Source organism: Pseudochaenichthys georgianus, chromosome 4, assembly GCF_902827115.2.
Source record: "Pseudochaenichthys georgianus chromosome 4, fPseGeo1.2, whole genome shotgun sequence".
Classification (NCBI taxonomy): domain Eukaryota; kingdom Metazoa; phylum Chordata; class Actinopteri; order Perciformes; family Channichthyidae; genus Pseudochaenichthys; species Pseudochaenichthys georgianus.
This window is the reverse complement of record NC_047506.1, coordinates 3,376,554-3,397,163: the sequence shown is the minus strand read 5'-3', so window position 1 is coordinate 3,397,163 and position 20,610 is coordinate 3,376,554. Positions and strand designations below refer to the sequence as shown.

General features: G+C 41.9%; 1 protein-coding gene across 1 annotated transcript in view; it reads left to right on the top strand.

Moving 5' to 3' along the window:
* Positions 1-20,610, top strand: part of LOC117445644 (gamma-aminobutyric acid receptor subunit gamma-3) — a 63,974-nt gene that overhangs the window by 29,817 nt on the left and 13,547 nt on the right. Inside the window, exons 4-6 of the mRNA XM_034081415.2 lie at positions 4,363-4,583; positions 9,355-9,437; positions 14,651-14,788. Of these exons, the coding sequence (XP_033937306.2) occupies positions 4,363-4,583; positions 9,355-9,437; positions 14,651-14,788 (442 nt within the window). The remainder of the gene's footprint in view (positions 1-4,362; positions 4,584-9,354; positions 9,438-14,650; positions 14,789-20,610) is intronic.

Here is a 20,610-nt window from a genome sequence, read left to right as displayed (position 1 = left end):
ACACCCCTTCCCGCTGCCTCCGCTCATCAGAAGCCAACCTCCTATCCATCCCCACCCACATCAATCACCGGACCTGGGGGGACAGAGCCTTCTCCGTCGCTGCCCCCTCCCTCTGGAACTCACTCCCCCAACCCATCAGAGACTGCGCTGACCTCACCACCTTCAAAAAACTTGCAAAAACTCACCTCTTAAATCTCGCTTTTAATGTGTGATTGTTTTTGTATTATTTGACTTTAACTTTAACTATATATTTATTTGTTGTTCCTCTATTTTATTGTATCTTCACTATGTAAAGCGTCTTTGAGTACCTGTAAAAGCGCTAACAAATTAAATATTTTATTATATTAGTACATCAATTACGCGACCACCATCCAAGTTGCCCATCCCTGCCCTGCCCTAGATAATGTCTTAAAACATACAATTCCATGCAGGAGAAACATTAATAATTGTTTTTTATTTAACGTGTATGCCTGCATACATAATGTCATAATTAAGGTTGTCATACCTCCCACACAGTCTTTAGTTCATCTAAAAACTCTGCAGAAATCATTAAGAATGCCTTGTTTACACGAGGACACATGAAGGTCAGTGGAATAAGCCTCTGCTGTGTGTGCACAGAATGAGAAGCTGAAGTCATCATGGCCGCCTCGACGTCTGATTTGAATTCTCATTTTAAACGTTTGAGTGAACTGTGGTGGAGTAATTCCACACATATCAGAGTCCACATTAAGCCATGTGCAGATTTATAATAATGAGTAATTTGTCTTCATGATTGATGGGAACAGTATTCCATTATAAGAGTAAATGTGTTCAGCGTGACCAAGCTAAACACCTTTTTAGACAGGAGAGAATTATAATTGATGGAATTAAATACTAAATAAGTAAACCCATAATGTGGAAAAAAATCATAAAAATAGAAGATTTTAATAATGAGTCGAGGAATGAACGACTGAATAACTTTAAGGAGATTGTTTCTTAATATTACTGTAAACATATATGAACTATATAGATTGTTTCGGGTACTAAAAGAGACTATTCCCTTAAAGAAGGAACCCCCCTGTGTACCACTCAACGTGGTACAATGTACAGGGTTCTTACGGTCATTAAAAACCTGGAAAAGTCATTGAAATTCAAAATGCAAATTCCAGGCCCTGGAAAAGTTATGGAAAATAATATTTTTCCCAAAGTAATGTAAATTTAACTAAAGTTGCATCAAATATAATTTAGCTAATCGCCAAAATAGTAATACTATAATGATAATAAATACTGTATAGTAATGAAACATAAAATGGCATTTAACTGTCGAGGTATTTTGCTGGTGAGAGATTTGAGTTGCTTTAGCGTATAGAACCTAGTAAGCCTATTTGATTTGTTTTAGATAGGCACAACATGTTTCATATGTTCCTTATTTTCCTGTTCCATGTTAAAATAAACCATTTTCAGTGGTACCGCTGAGAAAGACACATTTTTTGGTCATGGAAAATTAGGTAAAGATCATGGGCACTCCACCATCGTTCCTGTCCCCAAAAAAACAATAATCACCAGCCTCAATGACTACCGCCCAGTAGCACTCACCTCCATCATTATGAAGTGCTTTGAGCGGTTAGTCAAAACCTTCATCACCTCCTCCCTCCCTGACTCTCTGGACCCCCTGCAGTTTGCCTACAGAGCAAACAGTTCCACAGACGACACCATGGCCCTCCCCATCCACTGCCCTCTCACACCTGGACCAGAGGAACACACATGTGACCTGCTCTATCGAAATCAGTCGCATTGACCCGAAGACACATTTTGAGTTGTATACACTGTTGGAAAGAGGAGATTCCTAGCTTTCTAATGATATCAGGATTGTTTTTGTTCTCCAAATATTAAGCAAAATATTTCACATTATATAATGACTATCACCGAGTCATCATTTTGAGAAAAAGGCCTCAAAGTTTCCTCTCCTCTGGAATCCATCGATCTGATTGGTTATTGGCGGAGCAAATGATCAAAATAGTCGAAGCCGAAGCTTCAAAGTTGTATTTATCATCTGACTTTGCCGAAACAACTTTAATATTCTGAAAGCCAAGACTTTGTTTAATTGAAATCAGATGAAAACAAACTGTAACGGACCCTGCCGTGTTATCTATGATCACTATACGCCTTACATTCATAATGTCAGCCGGGGGGAGCGGCGCTGCGGAACAGCAGATTGCGAGTGAGAGCTGTCATCTTCCCTTTACAAGCTTCAAAAATGTATTTATCGTGTGATTTTGGAAATAAAAGTTTCATATTCTGAAAGCCAAGACTTTGTTTATTTAAAATCAAACAAAACACCCGAACCAAGAAAAACTAGTTTTTTACGCAAATCCACGTTTATTTTGAAATGAGCCGTTGCGACTTCCGACTGATTTTGATGGAGCGGGTCACATATGTGAGAATGCTGTTCATTGATTACAGTTCAGCATTCAATACCATTGTGTCCTCCAAGCTGGCCATCAAGCTCAGAGACCTCGGGCTCAACAGCGCCCTCTGTGACTGGATCCTGAACTTCCTGACGGGCAGACCCCAGGCAGTGCGCGTGGGAAACATCACATCCTCCACCCTGATCCTCAACACCGGAGCCCCTCAAGGCTGCGTGCTCAGCCCTCTCCTCTACTCCCTGTTCACTCACGACTGCGTGGCCACACACAGCTCCGACACCATCATGAAGGTTGCTGACGACACAACCGTCATCGGCCAGATCACAGACGGCGACGAGACGGCGTACAGAGAGGAGGTCGGATAACTGACATCTTGGTGCCAGCATAACAACCTCCATCTCAACGTCAGCAAAACAAAGAAGCTGATTGTGGATTACAGGAAGCAGCAGAGAGAGGGACACGCCCCCATCGCCATCAATGGGACTACGGTGGAGAGACTCAGCAGCTTCAGGTTCCTTGGGGTCCACATCACTGAGGACCTGACATGGACTCTTCACACCACCACCATCACCAAGAAAGCTCCACAGCGGCTCTTCTTCCTCTGCAGGCTGAGGAGGTTCAACATGGACTCCAGGATACTCTGCACCTTCTACAGGTGCACCATAGAGAGTATCCTGACTGGCTGCATCAGAGTGTAAAATGTTACAATCTCTTGAGCTTGTGTTAACCACAGAACTTATTTCAGACCAACAACCAAAAACATATTGAAAAAAACATTGACTTCCAGGCGATTAACAGGAAGTGCTAATATGCTGAGTGATGTCCAAGTTTAGGACTAAATCCTACACCTCTCTATACAGCTTGTACTTCAACCAGTAATACACATCTGTCATTGATTCATGTCTCTGGAAATAATTTGTTCTTGTTCAAAGCAATATATCATGAGGGGTCTGTTCCCACTGTGCAGCTTTGATTTTACTGTGAGTATATACAGTAGCTCTACCTCAGGGAGCTTTCTATAGCAGCTCCTCTGAGTCAGCTGAGGTGAAAGACCCATTCTGTTCTCATCAAAGCCTCCTATAGTATAGCGGCTGAAAGCAGCTGCAGGGGGGAGGAATTGATCGATTCTCTTTCAGCATATAGTTCAAATGTCTTTCTGTCATAAGAGAATACAAATGTTTATATCTTAAATGATCCCATCTGCAATCCTGTGTCCCGTTGTGATTACTCAAGCTTATTTTACTTCTATTTATTTGATTTTCCGCACTGTTTCTCCAGCGGTCATTAAATGCTGTTCAGTTTCTTTAAGCTATTAACGGTCACCAGCCCTCAGTGCTTCTCTTGGTAACAGCCTTCTTTCTAATTGGGAGCTATTCAAACCGGTGCACTGGATAAAAGTCACATTGATTTCAGGCGGTGGCAGTAGAATAAAAACGTGGAGAATGGAGACTATTAGTCATTTCATTATGCTGTACATCTGTATCTGTATTGTTGGACCCTAAGATGTAAACTTGTGCTGAAGGCGTTTCTCTGAGCCAGTTGATGCCCCACTGAGCTCGCACAGCAGAGCGCCGGAGAAGTTACCAAGTGAGGACTAGTCTTTAATTACAGCCCTGGTACATTTAAAATCGAACTTAAATGGCAATCTGAAACAGTAAACCTCTATCAAGGCAACTCAGGGGCTACAGACACTAAAAACATGCGTGTCTAGCACACAATTTAATATGAATTATTATTATTTATTATATAAATCAACGCAACTTAAAAGACCGAACTAATTTGGGCAGGGAACGCATTTATCATACTCGGACCAAAACAAGAACGTTTCCCAGCAATAGTATCGTTTCAATGCAGACCTGAGGAAACTGGACGGTATGAGTGATATTTCTGAAATGAAATGGCATCAAATGATAAACGCTGTACGTCCACATGAAGTTTTTTGATTTTTCTTTTTTAGGAATACCAAATTGACATCATCTTCGCCCAGACGTGGACGGACAGCCGCCTCAGCTACAACGGCACCATGAAGAAATTGACTCTGAACAGCAACATGGTTGGAATGATTTGGCTTCCTGACACCATCTTCAGAAACTCCAAGACGGCAGACTCCCACTGGATCACAATGCCCAACCAGCTGCTCCGGATATGGAACGACGGGAAGATACTCTACACCTTGAGGTACATTTAACTTCTTAATTGTCTAACTTATTCCTGGTAAAGTGAAAGTAAAGTGCTTCAGTGAAGAGTTTGCAATAACAAGTGGAAGCTTTGGCGTAATTGATGTTCTGCAGACGTCACCAAATGAAATATAAGAATGTTAAATTCCACACAACTTATGCTGTTGCTGACCGTTTGTACAGTTGAATGCTCTGAGAAATATAAGTTACTGTAGTTCAGGACATCGGGTTTGCCCTTCTTTAAAATGGTATGTAGGTTCGACAGTAGTCAAATAGAGCTTTCCACTGTGCACTAACCATACCTCTGCGCAACACAACTGATGGTCTCAAACACATTCAGAAGGCAATTCATTCCACAAATTGAGTCTTGACAAGGCACGCGTGTTAATTGAAAACCATTCCAGGTGACGACCTCATGAAGCTGACTGAGAGAAGCCAAGAGTGTGCAAAGCTGTCATCAAGGCAAAAGGGGGCGACTTTGAAGAATATCAAATAAAGCTCATATTCTGGTTTTTTTTACACTTTTTTGTCCATCCATCTTTTCCCGCTTATCCGTGGTCGGGTCGCGGGGGTAGCAGTTCCAGCAGAGAGCCCCAAACGTTCCTTTCCCCTCAGCTCTGACTGGGGGATCCCAAGGCGCTCCCAGGCCAGCGAAGAGATATAGTCCCTCCACCTGGTCCTAGGTCGACCCCTTGGTCTCTTCCCAGCTGGACGTGCCTGGAACACCTCCCTAGGGAGGCGCCCAGGTGGCATCCTAACTAGGTGCCCGAACCACCTCAACTGGCTCCTTTCGACGCGAAGGAGGAGCGCCTCAACTCCGAGTCCCTCCCTGATGACCGAACTTCTCACCTTATCCCTAAGGGAGACGCCAGCCACCCGGCGGAGGAAACCCATCTCGGCTGCTTGTATCCACGATCTCGTTCTTTCGGTCATGACCCATCCTTCATGACCATAGGTGAGGGTAGGAACGAAAATGGCCCGGTAGACAGAGAGCTTTGCCTTCCGGCTCAGCTCCCTTTTCGTCACAACGGTGCGGTAAAGCGACTGCAGTACCGCTCCCGCTGCGCCGTTACACTTTTTTGTTAACTAGATAATTCCATGTGTTCTTTTATAGTTTGATGTCTTCAGTATTAATCTACAAAGTACAACCAAATTAAATTAAACAAAAACCATTGAATGAGAAGGTGTGTCCAAACTTTTGACTGGTACTATACAGTATGTACAGTGAAGCGCTTTGAGGGGTCGAAGACCTGATAAAGCACTATATAAGTTCAGTCCATTTGCAAAAACACTTACTTTAAATGTTATAGTTTTTACCATACAGTATGGTTTTGGCCTCACATCGTGTGGAGAAATGTTGGGATTCCTAAAGTCCTGGTCATTTACCTAAAGTCATATTTTTTGTTTAATGTGAAATTGTGCAGCCCATTATCTCAAAGCTGTATCAACATTTTCAATATGGTTTATATAAAAACCGCCCTAATTAGGGTCTGAGAACAGAGGTCGGCAAAGACCTCTGGTGTAATTGCAAAACACACATAAAACTGGCAAACCGGCGGGCGAAAGCACAGAAAAAGGGGCCAAAGCATGACGGCAGATAGCCTGCACACGTCACTACTGTACAACTCGCATATTTGATATCCATAGGATTATTATGAAGTGATTTAAAAACAAACATCCTGAATTTGACCAACACCCCAAAAGAAAATTAAAAGCTTTTCTTGAAGGGACCCCTTGCTAAGCTAACTTCCATTTAACCTACCCATGGGAATCAACACATTTGATCAATCAACCCATTAGTTATATTGTCGCAGATATTGAAGAGATAAGAGATGTTTGCACCATTTTAGGATGCAAACATTCTCCAGTAAGAACATGAAAACCATTAAACACTGTCATTACTGATGGTAAGTGCAAATTGGGTGCTTTAAACTCTACAACAACTTTACCCTCCTGCCCTGAAGCTCTCTTTGTAATTGGAGCACTTGGCATTATGTTAAACTGGTGCTTCAGTGACAACCATCTCCACAAGGCCCCTGATCTTCTTGGCATTGGTCTTGTGTTGTGAGACATTTCCAGAATTGTGATCATGTTTAAAGACTTGTCTGTGGTATGGTAGCTGATATTGTGAAAGGTACATATATTTGCAGCATTATTATCTTCTCGCATTAATTCATGTCTGTCTCTAAGTGTTATTTTACAGGCCAACATTTAGTCGTTTGTAATCCAACTCTGCGGTTATCATTTTTCATTTTTATTAGACTTGGACGATCCATAAAAGTAAAGTTTTTTTTAAGATGTAGTCAGATTTCCATCTGCAGTCCAGCACTCCCTGTTGTGTCATCTAGTTTTCTGAATGTATTTGTGGTTGTTGCCCGTGCTGAAGTTCCTTTATAGCCCATCATTAGGCACCTTTAGCTTAGCGGTGGTTCTGTAGTTCCTTCATAGCCTAATGTTAGCTTTTTACTCCAAGAATCATAAAGTGGTGTAAATATATCGAGTCTGAGGTAAACAAATATATATTTTACCTTATTTATGAACTAATTCGGAGCGGCAAAAGGCTCCATAGAACGTTGTTTTGATGCAAGCTATATTCTTCCCCATGCAGCCTTATTGAGACGTATTAAGCCATTGCAAACTTTGCAGAGTAATATCCGTTGGTGGCATGAGAAAAGACAGTGAAATGTCATCTGGTATTAATTGTGTATTAGCTTTGGTCGCTGAAACAGTGATGACATGTTGTGATATCCCCACCTCTCCCATATCAATCAATCAATGTTTATTTATACAGCCCAATATCACAAATGGTACATTTGTCTCAGTGGACTTCACAGTGTGTACAGAATATCAGTATGACAATACGGCACCCTCTGTCCTTAGACCCTCTATCCTTAGACCCTCTGTCCTTAGACCCTCACATCGTACAAGGTAACACTTCTGGAGAAAACCCACAGTTTAAAGGGAACATGGGAGAAACCTCAGGGAGAGCAACAGAGGAGGGATCCCTCTCCCAGGACGTGCAATAGATGCCGTGTGTAAATCGAAGAGATAATACATTTTACAGCATATAGACCAAATGTTTGGAAATGCATGTGTCTGTAATAAGAAGATGAATCCACGAGGATGTCAACAATCCTGTGGGAGCCATGCACTGCATTGTCCTGATTCCTGATTCCACGCTTTATTGATGCAAATATTAATATCTCTACTATTTCCTGCCTTGTGGACTATAGAAACTAATGTATATGTGCTCATTACCTTGTATGTTTTCTCTTATTGGAATTTATCTCACACTATCTGTGGGGACAAAACCATTAAAGAAGACAAATTATGCTCATTTTCAGGTTCATATTTGTATTTAGCATCTCTACTGGGACATGTCTCCATGCTCTAATGTTCAAAAAGCTCTTTATTATTCTCATACTGCCTGTGCTGCAGCACCTCTTTTCACCCTCTGTCTGAAACCAGAGCCCAGTCTGCTCTGATTGGTTAGCTGGCCGGCTCTGTTGTGATTGGTCAACCGCTTGGAGATGTCCCGCGTACATCACGTACATTGTTTTGGAGCGCTAGCCAATAGGAGCAGGGGCCTTACATAATGATGTCACTATGTTCAGGAAGTAAACAAAGGAGTCCAATGGAGGCATTTCACACCATTTAAATGCATACAAACCAATACAATATGTACAGGAAAGGGAACACACCAAAAAAGCATGATAGGGCCACTTTAAAGGAAAGATGTAACCCCTCTTTAACCAGAAAGAGGTTAACAACATGTTTATGCTGCTTGCTTTCTTGGTCAGGTGGGTTGTACCGGAAACACAAACTCTTGATTCTAGTCTAGGCTTATGGGACATTTGGCCTTTAGCTACATCACACACACATTCCCCCTGAATCTGCACAGGATCATTGCTGTGGGCTGTTTTCTAAGAAGCTTGTTATTTCATCCTCATTATGCAGGTCTAATAGTAGCAGAGCAGTGGTGTGTGTGTGTGTGTGTGTGTGTGTGTGTGTGTGTGTGTGTGTGTGTGTGTGTGTGTGTGTGTGTGTGTGTGTGTGTGTGTGTGTGTGTGTGTGTGTGTGTGTGTGTGTGTGTGTGTGTGTGTGTGTGTGTGTGTGTGTGTGTGTGTGTGTGTGTGTGTGTGTGTGTGTGTGTGTGTGTGTGTGTGTGTGTGTGTGTGTGTGTGTGTGTGTGTGTGACTACACATACTTTATACAGTAATACTACAATACAAATGACTCCACCCCTTATCACGTACAATGTGTTGGTGCGCAAGCCAATAGGAGCGCGAGTGTTACAAAGTGATGTCACTATGAAACAGAAGTAAACAAAGGAGTCCAATGGAGGTGTTTGTGTGTGAGTGTGTGGAGGGAACACAGGGGTGTTAGCCTTTGCAGACCATTTACATGCACTAAAACCCAGAGAACACACGACAGGAAAGGGAAAACCCCCAAAAAGCACAATAGGGCAGAAAGTCGAGAACATGGATGAATCACCAGCTGCAGATGGCACAACGGTAGTTATATAACAACTGTTCCATTTCTGTGAAATTGAAAGACACTGTCTTGGGAGTCAGGAACAGGAAATGATACGACAACTTAAAACACAATTACGTTTTTGGTTTTCCTCGAAATTAAAACACGTCGATCTCAGAGCCTCCCGTCTCCCGTCTCTTTCTTCAAGTTATTTAGAATTGTTGTAGTTATTTGTTTATATTCTCTCTGGGCGACAAAAATAACTAGACATTAAAAACTGATTGTGATTTTTCTTTCAGGCTGACGATAAACGCAGAGTGTCAGCTGCAGCTTCACAACTTCCCGATGGACGAGCACTCCTGTCCGCTCGTCTTCTCCAGCTGTGAGTACGTGTTACGTTCCCTTGTAGAGCTAGGGATACCAAGGGAAGTAGCGACACACCAGACAGCCGGACGAGAGAAAAAGGAGAGGAAACGGAAGGCTGAAGGAGTTTAAGTGAGGTTTTTAATCCGTCAATACGTAAGGCGGCTCACCAGCCACATTACCACACAATGGTACCATAAACAACACAACTAGGCTGGGTTGTACACAGAGACAGGCTGCACACATGCAGCCAGACGAGAAGGAGAGAAAGAAGGCCCTCACTGCCGTCCTCTTCCGGTCCTATATGGAATCCTTGATTGCAAAGTAGGAGCACCTGGGAAGAGGCTGCACCTGGGAAGAGGCTGCACCTGGGGACAAATCAGAGGGAGAGAGAGGGAAAACACACACACACACCCACACACACTACGGCACGTAACAGTACGCCTCGCTCAATTTAGTTCCTAGCAAAAACTACCATATTTATTTGTAGTGTCTTATGCATCAAAATACCACATTTCCCCCGGTATTTATCATTTGCTTATTTTGGTTTATTTATTTAGCTGATGTTGGTGTATATCAAATGTGGGCACAGATCCTGCTGGTGTGACAGAAGTAGCCTGCTAAGTATATATATAATGTGTCTATATATACGTATATATTTATATTTTTGCTTCTTCCTGCATCTTACCTGCACCATTATGTCTTTGGCTCTATTTTATTTATGAGCCTGAAACTTATTCTGCTGTACTTTTATTTAATTTGAACATGTTTTATCTTATTCTATTCTATAAATGTGTATTGCTTTGCTTATTTATGCATCTTAATGCAACATTATGTCTCTTGCATTATTTAATTTATTGTAATGCCTTAGGTATACTGTATGTTGCTTTGTTGGAGTTGCCTGGGACTTATTCAACTGTACATTATTTCATTTTAGCCCACAGTATCTTATTCTATTCTTCATCATTTTGTTTTTTTATTAGTCCTTCATTATTGGGGAATAATTTCCCCTGCATGTCGTCTTTCGCCCTCTGACGCAGATGCCCAGCCTTGAGCAGCCGTTATCTCCCATAAGGAGGGGCTGCCCTAGCAATTTGTTGTTTTACCAGTTTATGACCGGGCAACTCTCGGTTAGAGATAGTTATTGTTGTGGGACTCCTGGCACACGTCCTTCTCAGGTGTAGATGACCCCGAGCCATAAGCGACAACCAATGTGATTCAGTGTCCCTCAGCTATTTAGTCTATCTATTGAACAATGTTGATTATTCTCTCAGAACTAGCTAAATACATGGGTCTGGGGTAGGGCTGCACGATTTTGGGAAAAAATCTAATTGCGATTTTCCTGACGGATATTGCGATTCGATTTGCGATATTTGTTTTTAAGCCACCCAACGGAAGTTTATTGTAAAATGCGGCCATATCTCCGGCTAGGAAGGTCGTATCAACGTGCTCCCGTCTCTAGCACCCCTGCAGCCCGAGCTACGAGTGAAAGAACTAAACTTACATGAAACTTCCGTTGGGTTGCTTTAAAGTCGAGCTTCAGTTTAAGATTCACCCTGTAACAGAAACATGTGATGGAGCATTACTAACCTGACTCAGATGCTTCACCAAAGCATCTAGAGCTCCATTGGAAGCCATTTGGAAAGGGCAGGCACTTTCAAAAATACTTGGCAGGTGATTGGATCAATCTGTCTATCACCTTCTATCATGGGCCACTTCTGATTGGTTAACAATGGCTGGTACATGTGGAGCACAGCACTTCTGATTGGTGTGGATGACTGACACACAAGAAGAACAAACAAAACAAGAAAATGTTTGATAATCGCATCATTTAAAATTGTGATTTCGATTTAAAATGGATTAATCGTTCAGCCCTATAGTCTGGGGTAGAGTTCTTCAGAATTGATTGTGGCATCTCAACCGTGTGATCAAACCGTGGCCCGTCTTGTGAATTCTCCGGCCGAAGCTCCAAATAAACAGTCAGTGTTTGCCATCAAAGCTCCAGCTCTCCTCGTGTCTCTCTGAGTCCTTGCTTCAGAAGTTTCCCCCACATTCATCTTACTCGTACCCTTCTGTCTCTTGCAATATTGTATTTCCTTTTATGTCTTGAGTATCGTGTGTTGTATTGTTGGAGGAGCCTGCTACCCCAGATTTTCATGGCCAAAGAAACCAACTCAGTACGTATTGAGCATATGAGAATAAAGCTTTTGAATGGTCGTGCATGTGCTGTGGTAGTGAGTAGTGGCCTTGCAGCGATCCATTATTAGGATTACAGGAAGGCTTCATTGTGAAAGACTGTGTGCAGCTTATCAGAGTTTAAGGCTCGCTGCAGCGCCTCTTCTGTGTGGACACTTCACGCTGAGATCCATTAAACCCATTTCCTTACCTGAGGACATCACTAGGCATTAAGCCCGTTTCCATGCCGACGTCTCTGTTTTTCTGATTAAGTCAGATGTGCTCGTCTTTAGAGCCATCACGCCTCTGGGATTGAAATAATGAACAGAGTACTAAGCAAGTATCACACAGTTTACCTCAGCACCTTTTATTGTTCTCCAACACTTTCATTTACATTGTTCGGATAAATGTTGGTAAAAGTAGACTTTAGCAACCTAAACGTATGTCTGGACTATATGTTCAAAAACCAATATCTTTTGACATTGATCACTGTTTAAAATGATCCTGATATTTATATAACTTTTTCGTTTTTTAAGCCATATGCTCACTTGAATGGGGAAAAAGTAATTAAATAGTGCAGTTCTTCTACACTTTCAAAAAGTTGAATTGAATTATCTTAAAGAGGACGTATGCTGCTCATTTTCAGGTTCATATCAGTACTTAGTGTCTCTACTGGGACATGACTCCATGCTTCAATGTTCAAAACGCTCTTTACTTTTCTCATACTGCCTGTGCTGCAGCACCTCTTTTCACCCTCTGTCTGAAACCAGAGCCCTGTCTGCTCTGATTGGTTAGCTGGACGGCTCTGTTGTGATTGGTCAACCGCTTAGAGATGTCCCGTATGTGTTGGAGCGCTAGCCAATAGGAGCGTGTTACATAGTGATGTTCTGGAAGTAAACTAAGGAATCCAATGGGGGCGTTTCAGGCAGGATGGGTGAGAGAGTGGGAGAGAAATGTCTCTGTCGGAAACACAGGGATTTTAGCCTTTGCAGACCATTCACATGCACTAAAACCTATATCATACACAACAGGAAAGGGAAAGCCCCAAAAAGCAGAATATAACGCTTTTAAGCTGATTGTCATTATCAGACATGGACAACAACATGTTTTATTTGGTAAGTGTTCCTTCTTAAAGTGCATTGTTGTGCAGCAAAAGTTTGACCAGTTTTCTACTATTTAAAAAAAATGATAAAATAGGCCACTGTTAGAAAAATATCACTCGTCACCAGCTTGAGCTTCAATATCAGGATCCATGTGTTTCTGATCGTCTCCAGAATGGAAGTATCACATACAGAGCATCAACTAGTTCCTGAGCAGTGTCCTTCACACGCTGATATCCAAGAGAGGGAGTCACACAGTCACAAGATGGAGGAGTAGAAAGCAGTATTCAATGTTTACTTCAGATTAGCTCCACGTCAGAAATGAGCATGCTTGTCATACGTCTCTCTCCATAGAGGCTGAATCATCATGTGAATCACATAGCTATCATATGCCTCAAACAGTCCGGATGTTCTTCTAGGTAATCAGACATCCTGTCACGTACACAGCTACAGTGGGGCCTTTGTTATCTTGTGCTTCTCTGACATTGGAAGAGTACATTCAATATTTTCCCAACGACAGTGTGGCAATTTTAGCTGAAAAATCCAATAAAAAAGCATTGTCAGGATCTCACAAAAGAACTACTCGTATACAATTGCAGGAAATAAGACGCCACTCCAGTAACCTGGAAATGAAATAATCATGAGATATGAGTCATCAGAAGCGGCTTAATGTTACTGAGAAATATCGGAGGAGAAAAATGCAGATCTGCGGAAACCATGGAAGATATGATACAAGTCGTTTTTTCAGACGAATATTTTCATTTTATAATACAGATATTTTAAGTAAATAATATATAATATTTTTATAGCGCCTTTCAGGAAACCCAAGGTCGCTTTACAAGTCGGGCAGACAGGTTAAGGGGGTGGGGGGGGAAGTAGCGGAAAAATAAACCTATTAAACTAACTATACAGTGGGGAAAGCCTTGGTAAAAAGGTGCGTTTTGAGGGCTTTTTTGAAAATGTCCAGGGTTGGGGCGCTGCGGATTTCGGGGGGGAGAGAGTTCCAGAGGGTGGGGGATGCCACACTGAAGGCTCTGTCACCAAAAGTCCGCAACCTGGTGCGGGGGGTGGAGAGGAGATCCTGTCCAGATGATCTTAGCTTCCGGGATGGAGTGTGGTAGCGGAGAAGGTCAGACAGGTATTGGGGGGCGAGGGCATGGAGGGATTTGTAAGTCAGAAGAAGGAGAGAGACATATTTTCGCCAGATTACATTTCATTTAAGAAACTATTAGTTTCAACCTGTCATCTGGTATGGTTTGATGTGGAGTCTCAACTTCAAATTGTCTCCAAGGAAAGGTACTATCATTTGAGTAAGGTATTATAAATATTGTTCATTTATAAATTCACCGCGAATTGTGATTGAACCAATAACTAGTGTTTTTTTTTAATACAGACTTCCTACAGTATAGTGTTACCATTCATTCAAGATTTCATGAGTTTTCCAACATTAAGCTTTTACTGCAATATCTGTATTCTAATGGCATTCTATAGAAAATCAGATTTGTGTGAAAAGTTAAATGAATTTATTCACCAGAGATGTTTGAAAACAATTAGTAATTTGGGTAAAATTCCCTCCATCTAATCTTCTCGTGAATTAAATACCTATTACATCAAATTGTATTTTCTACTGAATACAATGATGTGTCTGTTGAAGAAGATCCAGGCCGAACACCAAAGCAGACATCGATGTATCACCCGTCATTAACCTCATATGATTGATTGTAAAAACACTACTCGTCTGTGTGCACATCTCGTGAAGGTCAGGCGGCGTCGGGGTGGATTCAGCGCATCATCGAACCAAAGCCTTGTTTTAATCGACCTTTCTGCCCTCATGCAGACGGTCTTTCGTTAGCAGCTCGAGCCTAATGTTGCTCCGCTGGCTGTAGGTGCGTCTGAACGGGAAGTCCATCGTTGGGATGAGTCGCAGAGGGTCAAACACTCACGCTCTGTGTTGCAGATGGATACCCTCGAGATGAAATCATCTACAAGTGGAGGAAGAACTCTGTGGAGGCGACGGACCAGAAGTCCTGGCGGCTCTACCAGTTTGACTTCATGGGCCTGAGGAACACCACGGACATCATACAGACGACAGCAGGTAGGGAGTGGATCTCATCGTGGAAATACCTTCACTTTCATTCTGCGACAACAAGTCACATCAACTGCAACCTCGGCCTTATCTCTCTGGGGTCAAGCATCGTTACTGCAGGTGTTCCAGTTTGGCTAGATGTTATCCAGGCCAACACTTCTTTGTTGATACTCATTGTTCTGAATAGCAACTTGAGTGCAATAATTAGAGCTGAGAAACAAGTGACCAGTTTTCTAACTTTAAAGGTCTCCTATTATACTGTTTTTCATCCATATATTACAGGTCTCAGATATATACAAACATGTCTGGCTCCAAACACCAAACAGATCATTGCAGCATTACCCATAACCCCCTCTGTTTCAGCCCTGTTTCCAAAGTGCTGATTCTCTGTCTGTTACTTGATGAAAATAAGGAGCCCCTCCCCACGCCCCTCTGAGAGACATTTGGTTACAAAGAACTCAAAGGTGCTCTAGAGGAGATTCAGGTGATAAGGTGGGGGGGGGGGGGTTACCTTGGTTGCTGATTGGCTAATGGTTACACAAGACAACACATCGTTATGACATCACAAAGTGGCCAAAATCTGATCAGCTCATTTTCAGACAGGTTTTTATAGAAATGGATCAAAAAGAGAGAGAATCTTTGTTCCTGAAACTTTCAGAGTCTCTTTCCACAGAGGGGGCACATGTTGATGTAGAGGAGACATGAAGAAGAGGGGACACATGTTGATGTAGAAGAGACATGAAGAAGAGGGGACACATGTTGATGTAGAGGAGACATGAAGAAGAGGGGACACATGTTGATGTAGAAGAGACATGAAGAAGAGGGGACACATGTTGATGTAGAAGAGACATGAAGAAGAGGGGACACATGTTGATGTAGAGGAGACATGAAGAAGAGGGGACACATGTTGATGTAGAGGAGACATGAAGAAGAGGGGACACATGTTGATGTAGAAGAGACATGAAGAAGAGGGGACACATGTTGATGTAGAAGAGACATGAAGAAGAGGGGACACATGTTGATGTAGAAGAGACATGAAGAAGAGGGGACACATGTTGATGTAGAAGAGACATGAAGAAGAGGGGACACATGTTGATGTAGAGGAGACATGAAGAAGAGGGGACACATGTTGATGTAGAAGAGACATGAAGAAGAGGGGACACATGTTGATGTAGAGGAGACATGAAGAAGAGGGGACACATGTTGATGTAGAAGAGACATGAAGAAGAGGGGACACATGTTGATGTAGAAGAGACATGAAGAAGAGGGGACACATGTTGATGTAGAAGAGACATGGAGAAGAGGGGACACATGTTTATGTAGAAGAGACATGAAGAAGAGGGGACACATGTTGATGTAGAAGAGACATGAAGAAGAGGGGACACATGTTGATGTAGAAGAGACATGAAGAAGAGGGGACACATGTTGATGTAGAAGAGACATGAAGAAGTGGATTTTGCATAATAGGTGACCTTTAAGATAGTAAAACTCTACATTGTGGTCAACATGGGTTCCACGATTGCATTTTGGCCAATGCTCACCGCCTCTTTTGCTCTCCACACAAACTGTCTGCCTGCATTCAAACAAATAGTTAAGTATCACTATTAAGCACTACCTGTCCATCTCTGTCTTTCTTTCTGTTGTCCCCACTGCATTCAATGTGTTTTCAAACCCTTTGAATTTGCATTGCATAGAATTTCCTTTGCAGACTGTTCCACTGACATTTCCGTTCAGAGACGTGTTACTACATGTCTGTTCCACGTGAATAAACAGGTGGTTCAGTAATTCAGGAGTTTTTAATTTAAAGTGTACCGTGCACAGGGCATAATACTTCAAGCAAATAAACCCTTGACAACTTGACCACAATTGCTTCCTGTTCAGTGATGCAACATCAAATATTTAAAACTGATCACCAAATTAGAAATATTGCATTGTTTCGATCTAATAGTTGGAAATGCAGACTCAGTGTTGACCATACATAATATACAATGTTTATGGGCTCAGAACAGTCTCATAATACACACATGCGCACTGAAGGATTCACACTTGTATTTCCGGATCCACACTTGTGTTTTTCAATGCACACACAAATGTGTTCCGTTTCATATACCGTACTTTTCGGACTATAAGCCGCGACTTTTCCCCCCATTTTTTTTGTACAGCTAACGGCCACTAGGGAACCTCCTAACTCTATGGATTTTACAGGTAAAATTAACCACCTTTAACTCTATGGGCTCTATGACCGGTCCACTCCAGCAGGAAAAGCTGGAGGCCGGAAAAGAGTGAGACAGGTAGCGCGCCAAAGTAAAAGTGGAACCGAGAGACAGAACGAGAGCAAGACAGACGGACAATTTAGCTGCTGCGGCTTATGTGCAGGTGCACTTTATAGTCCAACAAGTACGGTACATGTAAATAAAATCCAAATACAGAAAAAAGTTTTAAATGTGTATTTTTGATCCTCACATATTTGTTTTCTGTTTAAAACCTCTGCACCTGCAAACACAAACCGCTTCCTGTGCACGGATCGCTGTGCATTCGTGGGTGGGTTTTTTGAGACTCCGCTGACGGTCGGCCGATTCGCACTTGTATTTTTTCTATCTATAGCCAATCAGATGTCTCCTCCATTCTAAGCCAATCACATGAGCGCGCCCCACGAGGGTATGATTTCTTGCGTTCGTGACACTTCATATACGCATTTTGCGCTGTCCGGTCAGCTCGCTAAACAGAGGGCGGAGCATCAGGTGATCATGCAGAGCAATGTCTCCGTCAGACTCAGCAGCTGATCTGATCTCTCTCTCGTGTCCGGTTATACTTCACTCGCGTTTGTTACCTTTATACTAACGGTATCTCGGCACCGAAACCGTAGTTTCGGTTACACACCGGTGGTTTCTGACTTGGCTCGTTGTCAGCCGGTAACCAGCTGCCCAGACATTTCGAGGGGAAAAGGGATGCAAACGGGGCGTTCGGGTGCCGTGGGAAGAACCTCCGTTTATTCACGTTCTTCAGACTAATCAGTTACATTAACACTGTATTGCATAGGCCTACATACAGACTAGTTACTTTTGCCGTTCTGACCACTTTCTCTATACTTTCGTCTCTCTCTTCATAACTCCGCACTTCGCCTTGGCCATCACATTTTACACACACACACACACTCCAAAAACCCACAACCCCTTGCGGCTGCTACTCTTAAAGTGACAGGCCAAGCCTGTAACACGTTTATGTCCATATCGATCAGATCCAGCTCTCCTGATCGGCCTTTATAGAGAGCACCGATCAAACTATTAAGGGGTCATTCCAGAATTGGAGGACAATTTAGACACCAACATTTTTGAAAAATGAACCTTTTATTTTATAATTTGTTTTATGTATTTAGGAAAAACAGATAATAAACCATAAAAAGAGTGATTTGCCCAGCTAGGCATCAAATGTATATTTTCCAATGAAGAATTACCCCTGTTACTCTAATTATAGTAACAGGGTTGAAAATCAATGCTAATTTGAGCTTTAACCTCAGGAAGTATTGCTAGATGTAGCATGTAATGCTACTTTCAAGGCAAGGACAAACGTCGATATCTAATGAAAGAAAGATAATTTTTAAATGAATATGCTTTATTCTGATAATATGAGTAACAGGGTTGAGTGGGTCAGAGTGCCACACTCTTTTAAGACTGAAAAGATTGTAAAAATAAAAAGAGAGGACTTAGTTTTGGTCTACCCATGGCACTAGCACATGGCTTGCTGATGTCCTTTCCACTGTGTCATCTGACTTATAGTTTTTTCACTTCCTCTGCCAATCTAACAAGGTTTGGGTAACAGGGTTGAACGCATGTTGAGGGACACACCTTCTGTGCAAAATTACTGTTATTTAAAATTAAAATATGTTTATGATTTAACAAATTGATTTTGCCATTACAAGAGACATACTGTATATCAATAGAATAATACCAACAAAAGTAAATAAAATCCCTATTTTAAATGTTATATTTGACTTGCAAGTTGGTCACCAAGAAGCGGGGACAAGTGAAAATGCCATTTTAGGGGATGTTCGAGAGCTATTTGATCATTTAAATAAGATTTTGAAACCACTTTTTCTACAACTTCATATACATTTTATCTCAAGACAAGTATGTTTAACACAACAAGTGCATGTTTTAGCATTTTGGGCATGGATTATTAGTTTTTTTATATGGGGGACATGAAATGTCCTCCAATTCTGGAATGACCCTAAGAGTGAATATCGGCCGATAATGCCTGATCAGAATTCTACCGGAGATTAAGTTAAATTCTGCTGTGATAAAACGCCATCCTGTTCTAAACCACATCAAGGATTATTTCTCAAATAGTATGGAGCTCAAATACTTTTTCTCTTTTGGGTTTATCACAAGGCGAGTTCCTTTTTTTATTTCCTGCTTTTTAAACACGTGCTCTCCCGTACATGTTAGCTCTGAGTGTTAGCGATGCTTGCTAATGTAAACAAAGACGAGATTACGTCCAAAACACGTCAGGCATTGTTTCTGATAGCAACTCTCGGTGGTTTCACCATCCAAAATTACGTCATATCGGCAGCAAATCTGTATCCGCTCGTTGTACCCCCGTTTTTAAAAGATGTGGGTATGGAGTAAAAGAGAAAGGGTTTTATTTTCTGACGCTGCATGAGTTCCCCGACACACCGAGGACACATATTTATGTATAAAAGACAACAAAAAGTGCATTTTGCATGATAGGTCCCCTTTAAATTGCATTTCCCCTTCAAGTACTCATAAGTGATATTGGCTGCAGACAGAAAGCACCGATAAGATACTCTCTAAGAGGAAGCTGAATAGAGCTGACTCATCCTTACCGCTTCTTTAAGTGTTTTTATGAGGACACTTTAAAGCAGGGTTTTACTCTCAAGGGCCATTTCAATTTTTTCAACATCCTCCGAGGCCCGTACAAATGATTTACCTCTGCTTAAAAATACTAAAATCACAGCCCATTCATTTATTCTTTCTTTCATTCTGTGCAAAGAAAAAGCAACCTCTTAATCCAGATATCTCACCATGACTCGCGCATGCATGCACGTGCACGGTTGTGGCATGACCACCCAATCAGAAAGATTTGGACACAAGATGTGTGCAAATTTATTTAGTTTCCTATCCATGTGAACATGATTTAAGTGGAGGGGGGGTCCTAACCTCCTCTAGGGGGGTCCGGGGGACATTTTTTTTTAAATGTTGAAGTTAAAAGCATCAATCTGGAGCACTTTGAGAGCAACATTAGGAGATCTATGGATACATCTCTCAACACATATGAAACAGAACTGGAAGCAGATTTATTTTTCTTTATGGATATTTAAAAAAAAAAAAAGTAGTGACGAGTCTCCCCTCTCGATTAACCCGAGTCCTTTGAGTCCTACACATGGTGACGTACAAATTAAAAATATAAATTGCGTCCCTCACTACTCTCCTTATAACATGTACAATCACATTACAACGTACCCCAGTCCATCTGCCTAGCCTTTAGCAAGTAGGATAGCTGCCAGAAGTTATCGTTTGGCTCAGGGGACGGGGATCAGTGAAACTTCCTGCAGACTCGTGCGGACTCAGAGCCGTAACCGTAGCAGATCCAGAGATCCAGCAGACTCGTCGCCATGCATGAGTCAACAGCAGACTCAGATTCGCCAAATCGCAAAATAACCCTTTTTATTTGTGATCAACATTTTTTATTAAAGCAAAATACACTGTTTAGCGGAGGTTAATGTAACGTTAGTTTAATATGCTCATGAAGTGCAACAACTTTTCGGTTTCACCGGTAGGATTTCTACGCTCTTGGTGATGCTGACTCATATG